Source organism: Morone saxatilis, unplaced genomic scaffold (assembly GCF_004916995.1).
Source record: "Morone saxatilis isolate NCDOM2014 unplaced genomic scaffold, NCSU_SB_2.0 Contig21, whole genome shotgun sequence".
Lineage (NCBI taxonomy): Eukaryota > Metazoa > Chordata > Actinopteri > Moronidae > Morone > Morone saxatilis.
The window spans coordinates 520,182-537,182 of NW_023339774.1; the positions used below are offsets into that span (position 1 = coordinate 520,182).

At 41.2% G+C, this 17,001-nt stretch overlaps 1 protein-coding gene across 1 annotated transcript in view; it reads left to right on the forward strand.

Moving 5' to 3' along the window:
- LOC118332336 (multiple epidermal growth factor-like domains protein 10) overlaps positions 1-17,001 on the forward strand; it is a gene marked incomplete at its 3' end in the record, with an annotated part of 46,645 nt that overhangs the window by 19,999 nt on the left and 9,645 nt on the right. The window contains 1 exon segment of the mRNA XM_035667567.1: positions 10,424-10,516. Within this exon segment, the coding sequence (XP_035523460.1) occupies positions 10,424-10,516 (93 nt within the window).

Here is a 17,001-nt window from a genome sequence, read left to right on the forward strand (position 1 = left end):
ATGCAGAAGTTATTAGCCTAAAAAGCACATTATTTCTGACTGAAGGTAGTGAAGTACGTGTATAAAGTAGCATAAAATGTAAATGCCTAAATAAAGTAATGTTTCCAACACTACCCCTGGCACTGGCAGCATGGTTTGCATAATGGTTGAGCTGTAATATAATTTATATTACATCTCAACAAAAATCACATATATATTATATTGTGTAAAATATATGTACATGTGTAGTACATTAGCCCAAAACACAGTGTAAGATTTAGGGACATCTAGTGGTGAAATTTCAGCTTGCAATTAACTGAACACCGCTGGCGTCTGTATTTGACGACCTGGGAATGAGAACGGGCTGTAAAGTGTGAGAGAAACAATGGTGGTCATATAATACCAATACTTTGGTTTATCTCAAATGGCTTGTAAAATAGTGCATGTAGCTACTGTAAATGTGAAAGTCCACAAAAGTTTTGGGCAGTGTACAATGTCTGACTTTTCCCATGTTCAGCACTTCTACTTCCCGCATCCATGGAAGGGTGGGGACTAAGAGCGGCAGGTCTGTGAAGGTTGAGAAAATGTTGGTGTCGGAGCAAGTTTGGGCCTAAAGTGAGGGAGAAGCACTATCTGCAACCACACATTTTTCTGGTACATTTACAAAGAGAACAAACGTCTCACCGTGCAGCTCTCTGTGCAGCCTTCACCTCGTCAGGATGCGGTATCCCTTGATATTCTCCTTCGTACATCTGATCCTCTTCATCATGTCCCTCGGTTACATCGCTTGCTGCGTCCTCTTCCTGGGGAGGGTAGTCCGCCTGGTATCCATATCCATCTTGGTCACCGCCTTCTCCATAAGTCCTGTAGCTGTCACCCCCTCTTTGGTGGTATACATTGTTTTGGTAGGGGTCAGCCATCTTGGCTTACTAGACCTGCAAGGCTAATGGCTAATTTGACAACAAATAAAAGGCTTTTGTTTAGCTTGTTATTTAAGTTTAGTCTGGTGTTAAATTTCAGAAATGAGTGATTGAATCAAACTTGCAGTTTGATATTTTAGTTAAACATGATGTGTTGATTAGCAGAAAAGTGCAAACTATGCTAGCATCACATTCATTAGTTACAGTGACTGTGGTCCTCTCACTGGCTTTTAAGGTTAATAGTGAATAATGGTATCACAAATTCACCCAACAGTCGTGTTGTGCTAGCTAAGAGCAGATATTCTGAACATAAACTAGCTCACTGTGGAACTTTGTGTAGTAATGTGTGTCTGTCTCAGCTCCAGGTTTTAGCTGTTGTGGTGGTGCTGGAAGTGTCTTGAGAGTCCTCAGACCTCGTCTTCAGTTTTCATTCCTGAAAACAGAAAAATCCAAGTTAGTTTATTTCTCATAGCAGCCCATATGGGTACTTCGGCCCCTCTAATTTGACTGGAGCTAGGTATAAATTCCGAGTTCTTTGCCAATTTAAAAGCACAAAACAAGAATACTTTATTGCTTTTTAGCTCATTGCCGATCAATGATCAGCGTTTGAGATTCTATCCTCTGCAGATATTTTTCGATATTGTTTGATGTGCAAAATGTGACGCAGCAGCTTTTGGGCATAGTGCCACTAGGCATTTTGTTGTTGTTTGTTTCACCCAAAAGGGGGCATGGTCGTTTTGAAGACAAGTGACATATGTCTGCTCTTATCTATTGCATAACTGACCCTTACTAAGCCCCACCCCCTTTTAACCATCTTCTCTACAAGCCTAGCACATAACATATTTAAGTTCAGGAAAGGAGGAAGTTGACCGAGGTTCCAAAAGGGGTGGGATTTAGTAAGGGTCAACTGCTGCGTACACGTAGGGTCTAATGTTGTAGACTTTAATGAATGAACATGGTTTGCCACTTTTACGTGCTATTCTTTCATGTTTTAATGTGCTTAACTAGTTCAACTTGACCTTGATGTCAAACTGCCATTTAGTTGTGTTTATGTACACATAAATATGCACACATGCATTTGCACAGAATCCTAAACCAACCAGAGCAATATCAGCTTGAAATTCTCCAAACGCTGTGTAACGTAGTTAGCTGTCTGAAGGCAGATGGTCCTAGATGGACTAAAATACAAAGCCCATGTTACTCATATGTGATTTACATTTGATGAGATAAAGGTTCCTCACTGGCCAGATTTGTAATGTTCATTTTTCATTTGCATGACAGCAGAAATCCTTTCAGTATAATGTTGGAGGATTTTCAGTTTGTAAAACTTTCATTTAAACCTGCCTTATGCTGCTTTCCCACCTTATTCAAACTCATTTCAGTAATATGAGTGACCTTCCCACAGTGATCTCATGGTATTTGCCCTAACAGACCAGAACAGTGCAGGAGGTGGGACTGAAGAAACCAAAACTAAATGGAGACAGATTAGACTAATTATGTGTGTTATACGCAGGTTCAAAAGCATTTTTTGTATGTTTTTAACAGATCAAATTCCTGCTTTATGTGTATATTTGCTTATAGTTTGATCGATTCATACCTTTTTATCATTTATCAGAGAAATGTGAGTAGTTTTTGAGAAGAATACTTTTCACTTTTACAAGTATTTTTTAACACCAGTAGTTTTACTTGTAGCTGAGTTGAGTTCATTTAAAGGGACACTTCGCCCATTTGCATTAAGCTTTGTATCATTAGAAGCCCAGTCATATTTTTGAATGGTCGTGCATCATTCCCTCACTTCACCGGAGAGGGGAGAAATACGGATTTCAAGTGCTTGCACTTCTGCTTCCAACTGATAAAATCCTCATTTTGCGTCATTGGAAGCAGGAAAGTTCAATATCTCTGCGTAAGGAGCTCGAGACTAGAGAGGCCAACCACTACCACTGTCCTCATTTTTTTCACTCACGGTAAGATATCACAGCATCAGCTCGTGGACTTCACTTGCAGAAACTAAAAATATAACCGCGCCATCTTGTTTGGAAGCTAAGCGGAAGAGCTGTAAAAGATCCAGACGTAACTTCATACGATCATGGTGATCAAATCTATATAAACAGGAAGACTTTGAAAGTGCTGAGAACGGTCGAATCAGATGTTCGTGGGTGACGCCAGCGCGTCCGCGTGTTTACTGAGGCCGCCAATATAGGCAAAGAGCACGCTGAGGATTCTGCCGCCGAGGCGTTCTCACTGTGCGTCTTACGGACCACCCGGCGACGTCTGACTGTAACCGCTGACCGCTGTCTCTCTATTCCTTCTTTCTGATCTCTACTTTCTCCTTTCTTCATCAACAACGTGGCGCAGTGGTACTGCGCGCTACACAAGTTTTGTTTCAAGCATCTCACCAACACCAGTTATTCCGCGTAATACCGTAAGCCGTCAGCCACACTGAACCTAGGTTTCTCTTACTCGCCACAACAGGCTTGCAGTTGCATTGCTAACTACCTGTGGCCACACTAAACACAAAGACCCATGCATCGCTAACCTGTGTTGCTCAATGTCTTGTCAGACAATATCGCTAACAAGCCTTTCTGGAATGGGTCTGCCAAGGACGAGAGATTGGACTCCGAGGCTACTGGTCGTCCGTTTACCCTGGTGTGGTGGGCAGGCACTCAACAGAAATATCCAGCTCCCAGATGGCCAGTACTCGGCGGGGCACCCAGCAGTTGAGGACGCTCAGGAGCGGAACTATAACTGTCATTGTTAACATATTCTCACTTTTGTTGTTGTTGATATATTTTCTGTACACCATAAATCGGTTTACGATTCACGTCTGTTGTCACGTCCTTGATATGTTACGCTGCCGGGGAGCGGCTGTGCGCGAAGCTGGCGCACTCTGTGCGGAGTTGTTGTCTTTCTAAGACAACATCGCCTAGCGAAGTCACTTCTCTGCTTTTTCTCTCACGGTCAAATAGGCACCAAATTCAAAATTTATGTTACATTTCGACTACATATATAACCAACTTTCAATAAATATTAATGTTTCCACGGGTGAAATGTCCCTTTAATGCTGGTTCTGATGCGTCAGGTGTCAGAACACACAGTGCATCACAGTTTGTTGGTATGCAGCTGCAGAACATTATGAACACCAGTGTGCCCAGGTGGTCAGATTTTATGGCTGTATATACACACACACAATGGGCACATGCAGAATGCAGTTCAAGGACTGGTTTGACACTGATATGAATCATATTGCTATGGTTGTCACAGTCACCACATGTCAACCCTGCGGGACATTTTGGAACGATGTGTGATTACATACTGCTTTTACATGCTGAGAAAACATGCTTCAGCTGAATGACACTGGTCACTCACCGATCATAAAAAACAGAACCTGTGTCTTGTACATGTGTTCTTATTGTGATTTCACTTGCCAGTGAGGCTACTGTGTACCCCACACCCCTCTTTGTGAGTAGCCAGCAGGAAGCAACAGGTGTGAAGCCACGGTGGCCAGTGGCAAAAACAACAACTGTTGTTGAGCAGCCACAGTAAAATAAAGCATTATGTCAACACACAGCCTGTTGTTGTGATGGTGGAAAGTGCCGGTGATAAAAAAGTCAAAATATCTATGTGCTTTGGTAGAGACGGAGACCACAGTTTGATTCATGCAGGGGGCTGTGATAATGTGCCCCGGGAGATCAGAGGGGAATTTATTTTGGTGTGAAAAGGCTCTGTTGTATAAGCAGCTATCACATGCTGCTCACTGAGCTCATCCACTAAAGGATTTGCAGGAAGGACAATCTGCCAGATACTGCAGGCAACATGGCATTCCCAGATGGGAGAGGAAGATTGAAAAATAAGTCAAAATGCATTAAGAGTAGATGCAGAACTGTGCCTGGTGGTTTGTTACACAGAACCATCTAGGAAGTTGTTGTTGGAAACTGTTGGGAAAAGGGCAGGCACTTGAGGCAAAATACTCAGCAGGTAATTTGATAAACCATCTGTCTATCATATCTATCAGAGTGAACTTCAAACAATCAGATCAATGAACCATATAACGTAGTCATGGTTTAATAAAGTCAGAGAGAAAACATGGAGAAAATCCTTCAGTGCCGTTCTTTGCTCTTCTTTTTTTTAACACCTTTGTTTATTGGGATTTTTGCAGGGATATACAACACTTATAACAGTAACAAGTACAATTGCCTTTTATGACATGCCATAGAAGAATAAAAAAACATTGATTTTCATAAAGAAGTAAGCATTAGGCACTGATCCTGCTAGACCAGGAACAGTAACAAACACGCACATTAGAAGAAAACAACAACTCATCAGTTAAAAGCAAACGTACAAGAATATAAATTTACTAATCTACTAAAGGATCACACATGAAGGGTCAAGGGTCAAGTTTTCGGCCCAATATTTCAGAGTATTAAACACCATTGCCCAAAAGTTAAGCAAGGATGGGCAGAGCCAGAGCATGTGTATAATGTCAGTAGGGGCCTGCTCACACCTATCACAAGTCGGGGAGACACCATTGTATATCTTAGCTAGGTGAGCCATGGTATAATGAGTGCCATGCACTACTTTACACTGTATTAAACTATGTTTTGCACAAATAGAGGAGCTATGTACCTTTTCCAGAATCTCTCCCCAAACCTATATTATTTTAATTTCCTCCCCCATCTCCCGTCTCCCATAATAGCTTGATTGAATCAAGTAAATCTATTCTTAAGTTGTGGATCTGTGTATACATTTTACAGATAGCTCCTTTCAGGGATGAATATGGAGTCAAGAAATCATCAAGATGTGAACTCTCAGGCAGATTGGGAAAACTGGGGAACATATTGCGTACAAAGCTACGGGCCTGTAGGTACCTGAAAAAATGTTCCTTAGGAAGCAAAAAACGCCTTGACAGTAAGCCATGTAGGAGGAATATCGAAGCTTTCATATTGTAGCCAGTAATTGAAGGATCTAATATTAGTGGCCCAATAGTGAAATAAAAAGTTGGGTAGAGACAATCCCCCTAGTGACTTAGGTCTCTGTAAATATTGCTTGCACAGCCACAGAGTTTTATGGTTCCAGATAAATTTAAAAAGTAAACAAATTTTTATGGAGTTAATCCTAACAGTTGCTGATAAATTATGCAAAGACCAGTGGGGCAAAATCATTACGAGTTTGTAACAGTAAAGGTACAAACTTCTCCTTATACAGACTCTCCCACCGGTGGGGAATATTGATTCCCAGGTACACAAATGAATTTTAAGCAATTTTAAATGGTAGCCTATATCAGATAGCAGGTAATCTTGGGCTGCCTTATTAACAGTAAATACTTAACTTTTACTCAGGTTCAGTTTGTACCCAGATATTTTACCAAACGCCTGAAGTATTCCTAAAGTGATGGGGCTAGAAGAAGGTTGGAAAGAAATAAGCGTAAATCATCTGCATACAAGCAGACCTTTATTTCTACTCCATTACTACGTGAATGTTAGGGTTGCGTTAGGGGCTCAATGGTGATGGCAAACAAGGGACTCAGAGGGCAGCCCTGCCTAGTAGATCAATACAAATGAAAATAATCAGAATTGATATTATTAGTTCTGACTGAGGCTTGAGGAGAAGAGTAGAGCAATTTAACCCATGAAATAAAATTCACCCCCCCAAAAAATTATTGAAGGGCAAAAAAAGAGGTAGTCCCATTCCACCCTGTCGAATGCCTTCTTTGCGTCTAGCAAGATCAGGGCTTCAGGAAGGGTAGGGGGAGAGGGATTATAAATCCCATTAAACACACGCCTTAGGTTAAAAGAAGAGTGCCTATTTTGAATAAAGCAAGTCTGGTCGGGGGAAATGATAGAGGGAAGGACAGTTTTCAGCTGTTGTGCCAGTAATTTAGATAATAATTAAAAGTCAACATTTAAAAGACTGATTGGGCCACAGGACATGGGGTCTTTGCCTTTTTTAAGGATTAAAGAAATTGAGGCTTGAGTTAATGTTTCTGGAAGGCAACCTAAATTATAAGATTCACTCTAGATTTCAATAAGAAGGGGAGCTAATTTGTGCCACTGAGTACTCTGAGGGATAACCATCGAGCCTAGGACATTTCCTACTTTGTAATGAAGACACAGCCATTTTGAGCTCTTTAGCTGAAATTGTTTTTTTTTCTAATTCCTCTGCTAGCCTCTGTCCAAGCATGGGAAGATTAATAGTATATATAAAAAAAAAACATTAAAGTTAGTGAGGGTTGATTGTTGTTCAGATGAGTAAAGGGAAGTATAAAATTCCTTGAACACCTTATTTCCGGCAGACCAGTTGTTATGCCTGAATCGGTTTCGAGCTTCAAAATACCTAGGGTTCTGTTAACACTCAAAAAGAAGTCTATTTGTTGAGAGATAAAGTTGACAAAATCCTGGAGGAGAGGAGTATTGAGACGCCATGGCTGATACGATCCTGGAAGCGTATATTCATGGAGACTGATGCATGGTCGGAAAGAAGTGGAAAGAAGTGGTTGATGAGGAGGCATAGCTGACTGGCAGAGTGGAGCAGGGGCAGCCTAGTGGAAAAGTACTGAGATGGCTGAGTTGAACAGGAGATGAGGAAGGCAGACTGTGACAGAATCCCCTCCGTCCCAAAAACCACCAACTATATATATATATATATAGCCGGATGGAAGGCGGGGGCCTGTAGGAGCGCTAATACTCATCCGAGAAGTAGTTGTCGACCTCCATCTCGGTACTCGGGGGTGCTTCATCTATGTCAGAGGAGGAGCCCACATCATCGCCATCATCCCCAGGCGGTTTGGACGGTTGAGAATGCGGAGCACTCTGGAGAGTCCCCCTGGCAGAAGTAACCATCTTGGAGGTGTTGGTCAGGGTTTCGGCGATGGAAGTTCCTGATGAGGTTGTTGCCCAGGACGTGCCGTGCTGGAACCCAGGACCTCTCCTCAGGACCGTATCCCTCCCAGTCAAACAGGTACTAGAGACCCCTCCCTCGACGACGGGACCAGCAGGGTTGATAACCCTCTCCACTTCGAAGAGGCCGATAAACCTGGGTGCCAGTTTCTTGGATTCCACCTTTAGAGTGAGGTCTCGGGTGGACAGCCATACTTTCTGGACGAACAGACGGTCAAGAGGGCATGAGCTGGGTCCAGGCTGATCCTCCAAGGCCACCTTAACTCTCTCCTCTACTTCCCAGGTGAGGGGGGTGACCAAGCATGAGGATGGAAGGATGCTATCAGAATTGGGGACAGCATCCTCACTCTCCACAAACTGACGAGACAGGGCGTCGGGTTTGACGTTGTGAGAACCGGGCCGATAGGAGAGAGAGAGATTGAACCGGGTGAGGAACAGGGACCAGCGAGCTTGTCGGGAGTTCAACCTTTTTGGTGATTTGATGTACTCAAGGTTCTTGTGGTCTGTCCATACCAGGAACGGTTGCTTGGTATCCTCTAGCCAGTGGCGCCATTCCTCCAGGGCCAGGTTGATGAAGAGTTCTCGGTTGCCAATGTCATAGTTTCTCTCGGCCGGGGACAGACGGCGGGAGAAAAAGGCACAGGGGTGAAGCTTCTGGTCTTCTGCTGCTCTTTGGGAGAGAACAGCTCCTACCCCTAGGAGGTTAGAGCTGTGAGAGGTGCAGCAACAGTGCTGTAGCCCCGGATAAACTTCCGATATCACAAGGTATTCGTAATGCCCCAAGGGTGTGTTGAAGGCCGTCTTCCACTCGTCCCCCTCTCGGATGAGGATCAGGTGGCAAGTGTTGCGCAGGTCCAGCTTAGTGAAGATGGTGGCACCTTCCAGGAGCTCGAAGGCAGAGGAGATGAGAGGGAGAGGGTTCCTGACAGTAATGTCATTAAGGCCTCGGTAGTCGATGCAGGGTCGCAGGGACTTGGCAGGAGAGGAGGAGGGACGGATGATACCTGCTGCCAGGGAGTCATTGATGTAAGTGTCCATGGCTTCTCTCTCAGGGGCGGACAGGGAGTACAGGCGACCCCTGGGAGGAGTTCGAGCCGGGTTGCATGTCTATGGCGCAGTCGTAGGGGCGGTGCGGAGGTAGATTAGGCTGTAAAATCCGTGGGACGACCCTCCGCTCCCTTGGGCAGACCCACCAGGCGAATGTTGTTCCATCTTGTGCGCCCCTGTGGCCTGGAGGTTGGCAAGCTGGTTACCGTGGTCAGTAGCAGACTCTTCCAGGTCCTTAATGGTCTCCTGATGTGAAGAAAGTTCATGTTCAAATGGCTCTAAAGCGGTCGTAATCTTTCTTCTAACCGACTCTGAGATTATCAAGTTAAAGTCATCAACTATTTCTGCTCATAGGTGGTCTATCATCTGCTTACTGCTATGAAACATAGCTGCATTAGCGCCCTCTGAATCCTGGGGGTCAGGTTCAGGTGACTGCCGAGGCTCAGTGCAGCCTGCCTTGGAGTGCTCGGATTTTGTTCAAAAAGACGGCATTTACCGGTATATTTATTTATTTATATATTTATAAAAGGAAAAAAGTGGTTTGTTTACAAAATAGAACTACAAAAAATACACCCTATCGATTAACAATGAGAAAGGTGCCAGAAAATAAATAAGAAAAAGAAATAAAATAATTACATTCCCAGGGAGAGACTGTAACAGACATCTACAAACTCCCCCCTCCCCAAATGCCCTTTCTTTGCTCTTCTTTCAATGAAGAAAGTAATACTCATCGTTCTTATAGAACTGATACTAGCAGCAGCTACGCTAATCTCTTTAGCAGTCACCATTGTTGTTTTCTCACCCACATTGTCACACACACTTTAGCTTGAAGGGTCACTGTACTTTGTGGCAGAAGGATTTTAATTATGAAATGAGAAAACCAAAATCAGGTTTGCGAATACCATTTATAAATAGGGGGATGAAAAAGTAAAAATGACAAAATTTTATTTAATGTGCTTATAAATGGAAATCGGGAATTAAAATACTTTTTTGTCGTGACCTAGAAGTCAAGGCTTTGAGAAGGGTCATACCTCTCATGCAGGTATTATCGCCCCTGCTGGTCGGATGATTTATTGTATTTTAAGAATGTAATTGTGTGTGTGTACATTTATTATTAATTGCCCTATTTATAAACAGTAGTCGGGAAACAGCTCCTTTTCCAATTTAGTTTTTCTCATTTCAAAACGAAGCCTTTAAGGTAGACTGTTCTGAGTCTTCTTGCTTCTTGTTTAAAGCACTCTGCTCTTTTGAAAACAGTCTAGTCATTACTCAGTGAAAATAGTTAGGGGTCGAAAAACAATGATTATTTATAACTGAACTTGACATTTTTAGAAAAATGGTCCGATCCTATTTTGGATTCAGTCAAGTCTTCAGACATGGAAGTCTCAAGTAAGCCAAGTCTCACAACAGAGTCCAAGTCCTTATTTTACAGCGTAAGTCAGATTCAGGTGCCACATCTAATGGCTCTTTTAAAGGGAAAGTCTAAACTAAAACCATTATCATTTTACCTCTACATGACTGACTCTGATGCAGATATCTTTGTGACTGTTCTGATCCCTGTCTTCCTGTCTCCTCCATGTGCAGCTCATTGTGCAGAGAGCTGCGTTCACGGCCGTTGCATGGCCCCCAACACCTGCCAGTGTGAGCCGGGTTGGGGGGGATCCAACTGCTCCAGTGGTAAGTCCTCCAGCTGTTGCTGTCTGTGAGCAGTCACAGTCTTTGTGTGTGGGACTCTGGTTTTCTGTGAAAGCACTCTGAACTTACAAGAGGAAAAACAGACCATGGTGTCGTCTTACTGACTGCTGCACTGTGCCATACCAACAGTCACACACACCACAGAAGAAAATACGCTAATTGTACTCATGGCTATGGGGGTTTTTGTTCAGACATACATACATACATTTCATACAAATTTGGGATACTTGCACTTTACTTATTGCACTTTTACTCTCACTACATTTGACAGCTAGTTTGCTGATTACTGATAGCTGATATATTAGCTTATAAACTATAATGTGCTTTCCAAATTATTGTTTGGGAGCAGGCTGTGGCTCAGAGGCCGAGCAGGTTGTCTGCTGATTGGAAGGTTGGTGGTTCAATCCCTGGCTTCTTTAGCAAAATACTCAAATAAAGATCAATCAAATTTCTTTGCCATCTGTATCAAACAAATGTGTTTTTTTACATCTGGAGACCAAGATTTGTAGGCCAGGGCATCTCTGCAGCACTACAGTACTTCATTATAATGCTGTTTGTCACATTTTACCTTTATCAAACAAATTGCAGCTTCTGGGATTTGGATATTGCACTTGGCAATATTGCAACCAACCCTGGTTGTATGGGGTCCCTGCTAACTCTCTCTATCAGGGGGTTCCCAAACGTTTCCATGCCAGTTACCCCCAAATAACAGCTAGCAAGCAAGTTAGCTAATTTCAGGAGCAGAGAGGCTGCATGGCAGGCACGGACTGTTGTCACACACTGACAGTTGTGATGGATGATGTTTTGACCAGCAGGCAATTAGAACATTTATATATACACGTTGTCAAATTGATGCCGTAGCTATTAGATTAGCTATTAAATTAGCTCCACCTCAAACAAACATTAACAAAATTAAAAGATTTTTGGTAATGGTTATTTGCATTTTTCTGAGAGTGAGAGAAGACTGATATATCATGTCTCATTGGGTACAGAATAAACAATAAGAAGCAACATATAAATCAATGAGCTTTAGAGGAGTTGGTGTATTTTTAGCTAGGGACACTGACACACTAAAATATCTAAAAGTAAGAAGAGCATACGATTTTCTTCTTACTTTTAGATATTTTATCTGTTTGTAAATTTGAGTTCTTTAATTGTGTTGGGTTCCTTTCACAAGCCCTCAAGGTTTTTTTTCATTTCATCTGTGCTTTTTCTGTTATTGTATATTTAATTATCTTTTATTTTATGCACATAAATAAAGATAAATAAAATAATAATAATAAATAAAAAAGAACATAACACACACATACTTTACTCTACACACCTTTACAATTGTAGAATCTTAAAATCACTTTAGGCCTAATTATACATGAAACTGCTCTAAAGCCACAGGTTGCCTTCCCCTTGGTTAGCTATTTCCCCCTGCTTCCAGTCCTTATGCTGTGTTTAACCACAGTGAATTAGTAGATTAATAGTTGCTTTTACTCTCTGAATCTGTGAAAATATACAATTCCTACAATTCCTGGAGGAATTTGTGATAAAAAATATCTAAAGATATTTTAGACTACACTGAACATTTACTAATGAACTGACTTCCCTTCCTGCCAATTTACAATTTTTAAGCTTAAGTTAAATTAAGCTCTGTTACTATCATAGGCTGTATAACTAAAAATGGACGCAGTCTCCAGCTCTGGCTGCCTGCTAATCCAAAATGGGCAAAGAAGTGGAGCTGAGGTGAGCTGAATGAAGCCTTGAAATTTAAGTCTTTATATAATTTAAACGGGTGAGTTATATAAAAATTCACCCCCTGTACAGTTGTCTTGAATGGAAAAATTAGCTATAGAAACGTGTTTTTGTACCACTGATAAGGTAACACTGGAGTTTTTATGCTTCCCCTTTTTTTCTTTTCATTTCTGTTTTGCTGTTGCACTTCCTAGTTTAGGGCAGGGGTCAGAAACCTTTTCTATAAAAGAGCCATTTTTGGCCAAAAAAGAAAAACAAAAAAATCTGTCTGGAGTTACAAAACATATTTGAGCCTCATAAGCACAGATCAGGCATACTGGTAAGCCAGTAGCATTGGCAGTGAAAGCAAACTGTCCACAGACTATTAATTCTCTATTTTCCTCAGATACTTTAGTTTTTTGGGATTTGGAATCCAGAAAGTAGCCACCAGGTTTGGAAAAATATAGAAGAAAGGTATAGAAGAAAGGCGCCAGGTCAGGACGTAATGTATGACTCAGGGATGGGAATTGAGATCAGTCATTGCCTACGAGCTTATCAATTCCTTTTATTGGTGCCAGCATGTTTTACTGACAGTCGGGCCTGGCAAAACAGTGACATGAAATGTATGTGTCTATGCTGTTGCAACTCATGCATGCATGAAGAAACGCTCCAAAGCGTGGCTTCATTTCACATCAGCGATATACTTAAACATCTTTCAACGCAACATGGGTTTAAATTTCAGTATTCTCATGTATTTGACACCCTTATGGGTGGGAGTGGAAATGGCCCCAAGGCCGGCAGTTTGAGACTTAAATAAATAAAATGAATAGTGTGCAAATATTATATTAGGGATGGAAATCTAGAACAAGTATCCAGTTGAGAACCGGTTCCAAATTAAATGGTGGCGCTTTTACACACCTGAGTAATGTGCATCCCTTTTTTCTACTCTTTTTTTTCTACACTGTGTATATATGTATATATATATTTTACATGATGGAGTGCTAAGGATGAATTAAGCATAGCTTGAACAGAAGCTGCTCTGTAGGCCGGTGGTACAGCAGCCGATACTTCTGTATCTCTTGTCAGACGGCAGCAGGGTGAACAGGCTGTGGCTGGGGTTGGTGTTGTCTTTTACCATCCTTTGGGCACTGCAGGCACCTTGCCTCATCAATATCACTGATGCTGGATAGACACGACAGCTACCCAAAAGTGAAAAGTGAAAGTGAAAGATCTCGATCAACCTCTGGTGGCTGACTGCAGTATATGTCATAAAGTAAACATCAAATAAAATTTCATACATTTTTTTATGCTACCAAGGCGCCTCATTTTAGGTATAGTTCTTATCACTTTTATGCCCAAGTATAACTTTTTCTAGGAGTACTTGAATAATGTTTAGTTATAAATTACAGCTGAGCCCTGCTTGCTATTAAGTCGGCTGGGTGTATGGGTGGAACCTCGGTACCATGGCTCCAACCCAGATTCTTCTGCGCAGACTCTGCTTTTCATTTTTGTACAGTGGGAGGAAGTGCAGATGCGACATCCATCTTTTATATGTCAATGCGTAGCTGAGTACCAATGAACTGGGCAGTTTTAATCACCTGCTGCAGAGTCCTCTTGTCCTGGGCCATACACATCATCAAACCATTATGCCATTTTGTGATGTTTCCAGTCAGGTTGGTTTTTGTATTGCTCCTCTGTAAAAGTTAACAAGAACTTGGCACAGGACATTTGCTTAAGTTTAATCTTTATAAGCAGCTGTGGACACAAGTGGAAAGTCCTCTTGTCTTGTGCATCTTTGTTAGCTCATCAGTTGACACTTTAAAGGTCCCAGACCTCAGACCAGCATAATGTCTTCAGGCTAATGTTAGCACTGTACATCTGCCACAGTGGTAGCTTTAACTCATCAGCACATTAGGACTTGTTTGTGTTTGGGTGCTTTTAATAACCGTTGGTCGAAACATAAGATAGTTTGTTTGCACCAAACTTGCAGACAGTGTCCTCTCAGTGTCTGTGGGAGGTTATTTACTATCTGTGCTTATGAGTCTGTGAATGTGTCTCCATGCAGGCCTATATGCTGATATGCATGAAAAGCCCATGGGGTGTGCCTCTGCTGTCTTCAGTGTCAGCCTGTAATAAAGGAACTTATTGTTGTGTCTGGGCCCCAGGGCTCTCCTGGGCCCCACTAGGCTCGGTCCGTCTGTCTGTTCTCACACACTCTGCACTCATCCGTAAAAAAGAAGTTTCTTTTGTCGACAGGAACTTAATGAAAGTATGAATGACTTGGAAATTTGATTCTTCATTATGGAAATGAGAGGCGCAATTCAGGAAAGATTAGTGTATATGTATCCCTTTTTTTCTTGAGCTTTTTCTCTTCTATTCATTTATTGAACTAAACAGGATGGACATTTTAAGTGTTAAGTGTTTCATCAGCCATCAGTGTACACTCTGAATCGTGGCATAATCTTGGAACCTACTGTCCCCTTTGTGTCTAATTAACTTTTTGATAGCTTTTACTGATACCAATGCCATTATGGGTCAGACTTTTTGTCAATTCCCTTATTGGTTCCTGATCAAAAGTAGGCCTAAACTGATTTTCAGCTTCAAGGGAACTGTCTTATTATCTCTAAGTCTGAACACAGTGTAAAAAAAGAGTAGAAAATTGATGCATGTTACTCAGGCGTGCAAAAGCTCTACTGTTTAACAACCGTTTAATTTGGAACCAGTTCTCAACTAGAGTCAGTTCTCAGTTTTCATCTCTAATATCTGTTAATATTTGCACAGTTTTCAGTTATATATTTAGGATATTTACCCTCAGTAACGGATGTGCCGTTCGGCTGGGAAGCAGTGGCACTGGTGCGTTACTGGAAACAGTTCTCAATTTCCATCCCTAATTAACTTACTGGGTTATTCTAACTCCACTATGTTTACCTACATGTGTTCTGTCATGTTTTTTCAAATTTCACCGTTTTACAGCTGTCATATTCAAGGTACTGTCTGACATTCCTAACCTGTCTCTCTATATCTAAATATCTTGCATTTACCTTTGGCAAGGTTAGTATTCTCACTGTTGGCTTGAATTTTTAATGAATTATACAAAAAGTAAATTAAATTGCGAGGTAAAAAATTACTCTGGAGGATTTGGAGACAGCAATACCAGGCTGCAGTCGGAAACGGCTGTCTGACAATTAGGAAAAGTGATGAAAATATTCTAAATATAGCATACACTAACTGATTTCTTTTGTGCTGATCCTGTCTACAACATTGCTGGTTCCAAGCTGGTGCTTCTGGCTGCTTCACCAAACTGGGGGCATATCTTACTATTATTCCTATCCCATACATTGAACCAAAACCATGTTACTAAAATAAGCTAATTTAAATATGGTTTCTGAATCTAACTTTAGTTCACTATGTCAAAACATATAAACACATTTGTTCACTAGCACATGTTTCCTGAGTTTATTGTCTTCTAATCTTAATCTCTTCCTCCCCAGTACCCACTGGTCTGTGTCTATGGGACAATAAGTCAGCCCAGTCAGTCCACAGATCAGTACCAGGCTGAAGCCCAGACAGACCACCCGAGCCGCACTCTGTCACTATCAGTGTGTGTCTAAGGAACTGCTGATTCTCCCAGACTCATGTGTAGTTTATTTATAGGAGAGACCTGTTGGGAAAGTTCTCAGAAACATTTGGATAAACGGAGGAAAGAACATATCAATATACAGTAACATGACAGCAGATGTCATTTAACTGGGTCTGCATTCAGCCTCTGTTCCTCCACTTAGATGTCAGTAACATGTATTTAATTTCCTGAGGATCAACCAGAGACTCTGATGCAGCGGCTGTGTTTTACAGGTCAGCAGGCTCCAACAAAATGTCTGAGGATCAATTTGGGGGCCAAAAACAGGAAATGGGGAGGGCTGTGTGTTCAGGGGAAGGCAGGAATAATAGGAGGAGAAAATTGTGTGGTAGGAAATGACCTGAGGCAGTGGAGCTTGTGATTTAGTACACATGATAACAACACAAGATGCACAGGAGCTCTTAAGTTCAACTGTTAGACTATAACAACATGTACTGAATATCATACTGCTTTAACCAGCAGATCTACAGTTGTTAACTTTGTCATGGTTTTGCGACCTGTTATTGGTCTTGATATTCCATTGCATAAATCTTCTTCAAAATAACACATTTTATTCCCCTGAACATTTCAGCTTTCTAGGCTTTATTAAACTGGTCTAAGGTTGAGCCACTGAAAGAGACCAAAAGGCAATAAAAGGGAAAAATAATTTATTACACGAATAAATAATAGTGTTATTTTAATAATTTAAATGAAAAAGGAAAATGACTGCTTTCCCTTAAACCCCAGTGGGTTGGTGAAAAGACATTTTTCCCATTCCCTTTTCTTTACAATCATTTAAAAAATTAAATTAAATTTGTATTTACATTATTTCAATTGACCAGCCAGGTTTGATTAATCCTAGTGCTTTATCTGTTGTATATATTTGGATTATTTTTATTAAACTGTATTAAAATATTACAGATAGACTACATATTACCATTATTATTCTAACAATAAATTACCACAAGTAGGACTACATATTGCTATTCAGTTGTATTTATTTTAACATTGCAACCTTTATTATTTTTAGAAATATTTATGTGATATTGTTACTTTTATATTGTGTTTATGAAGACTAAATGGTAAATGGACCTGTACTTGTATGGCGTCTTTCTAGTCTTCCGACCAC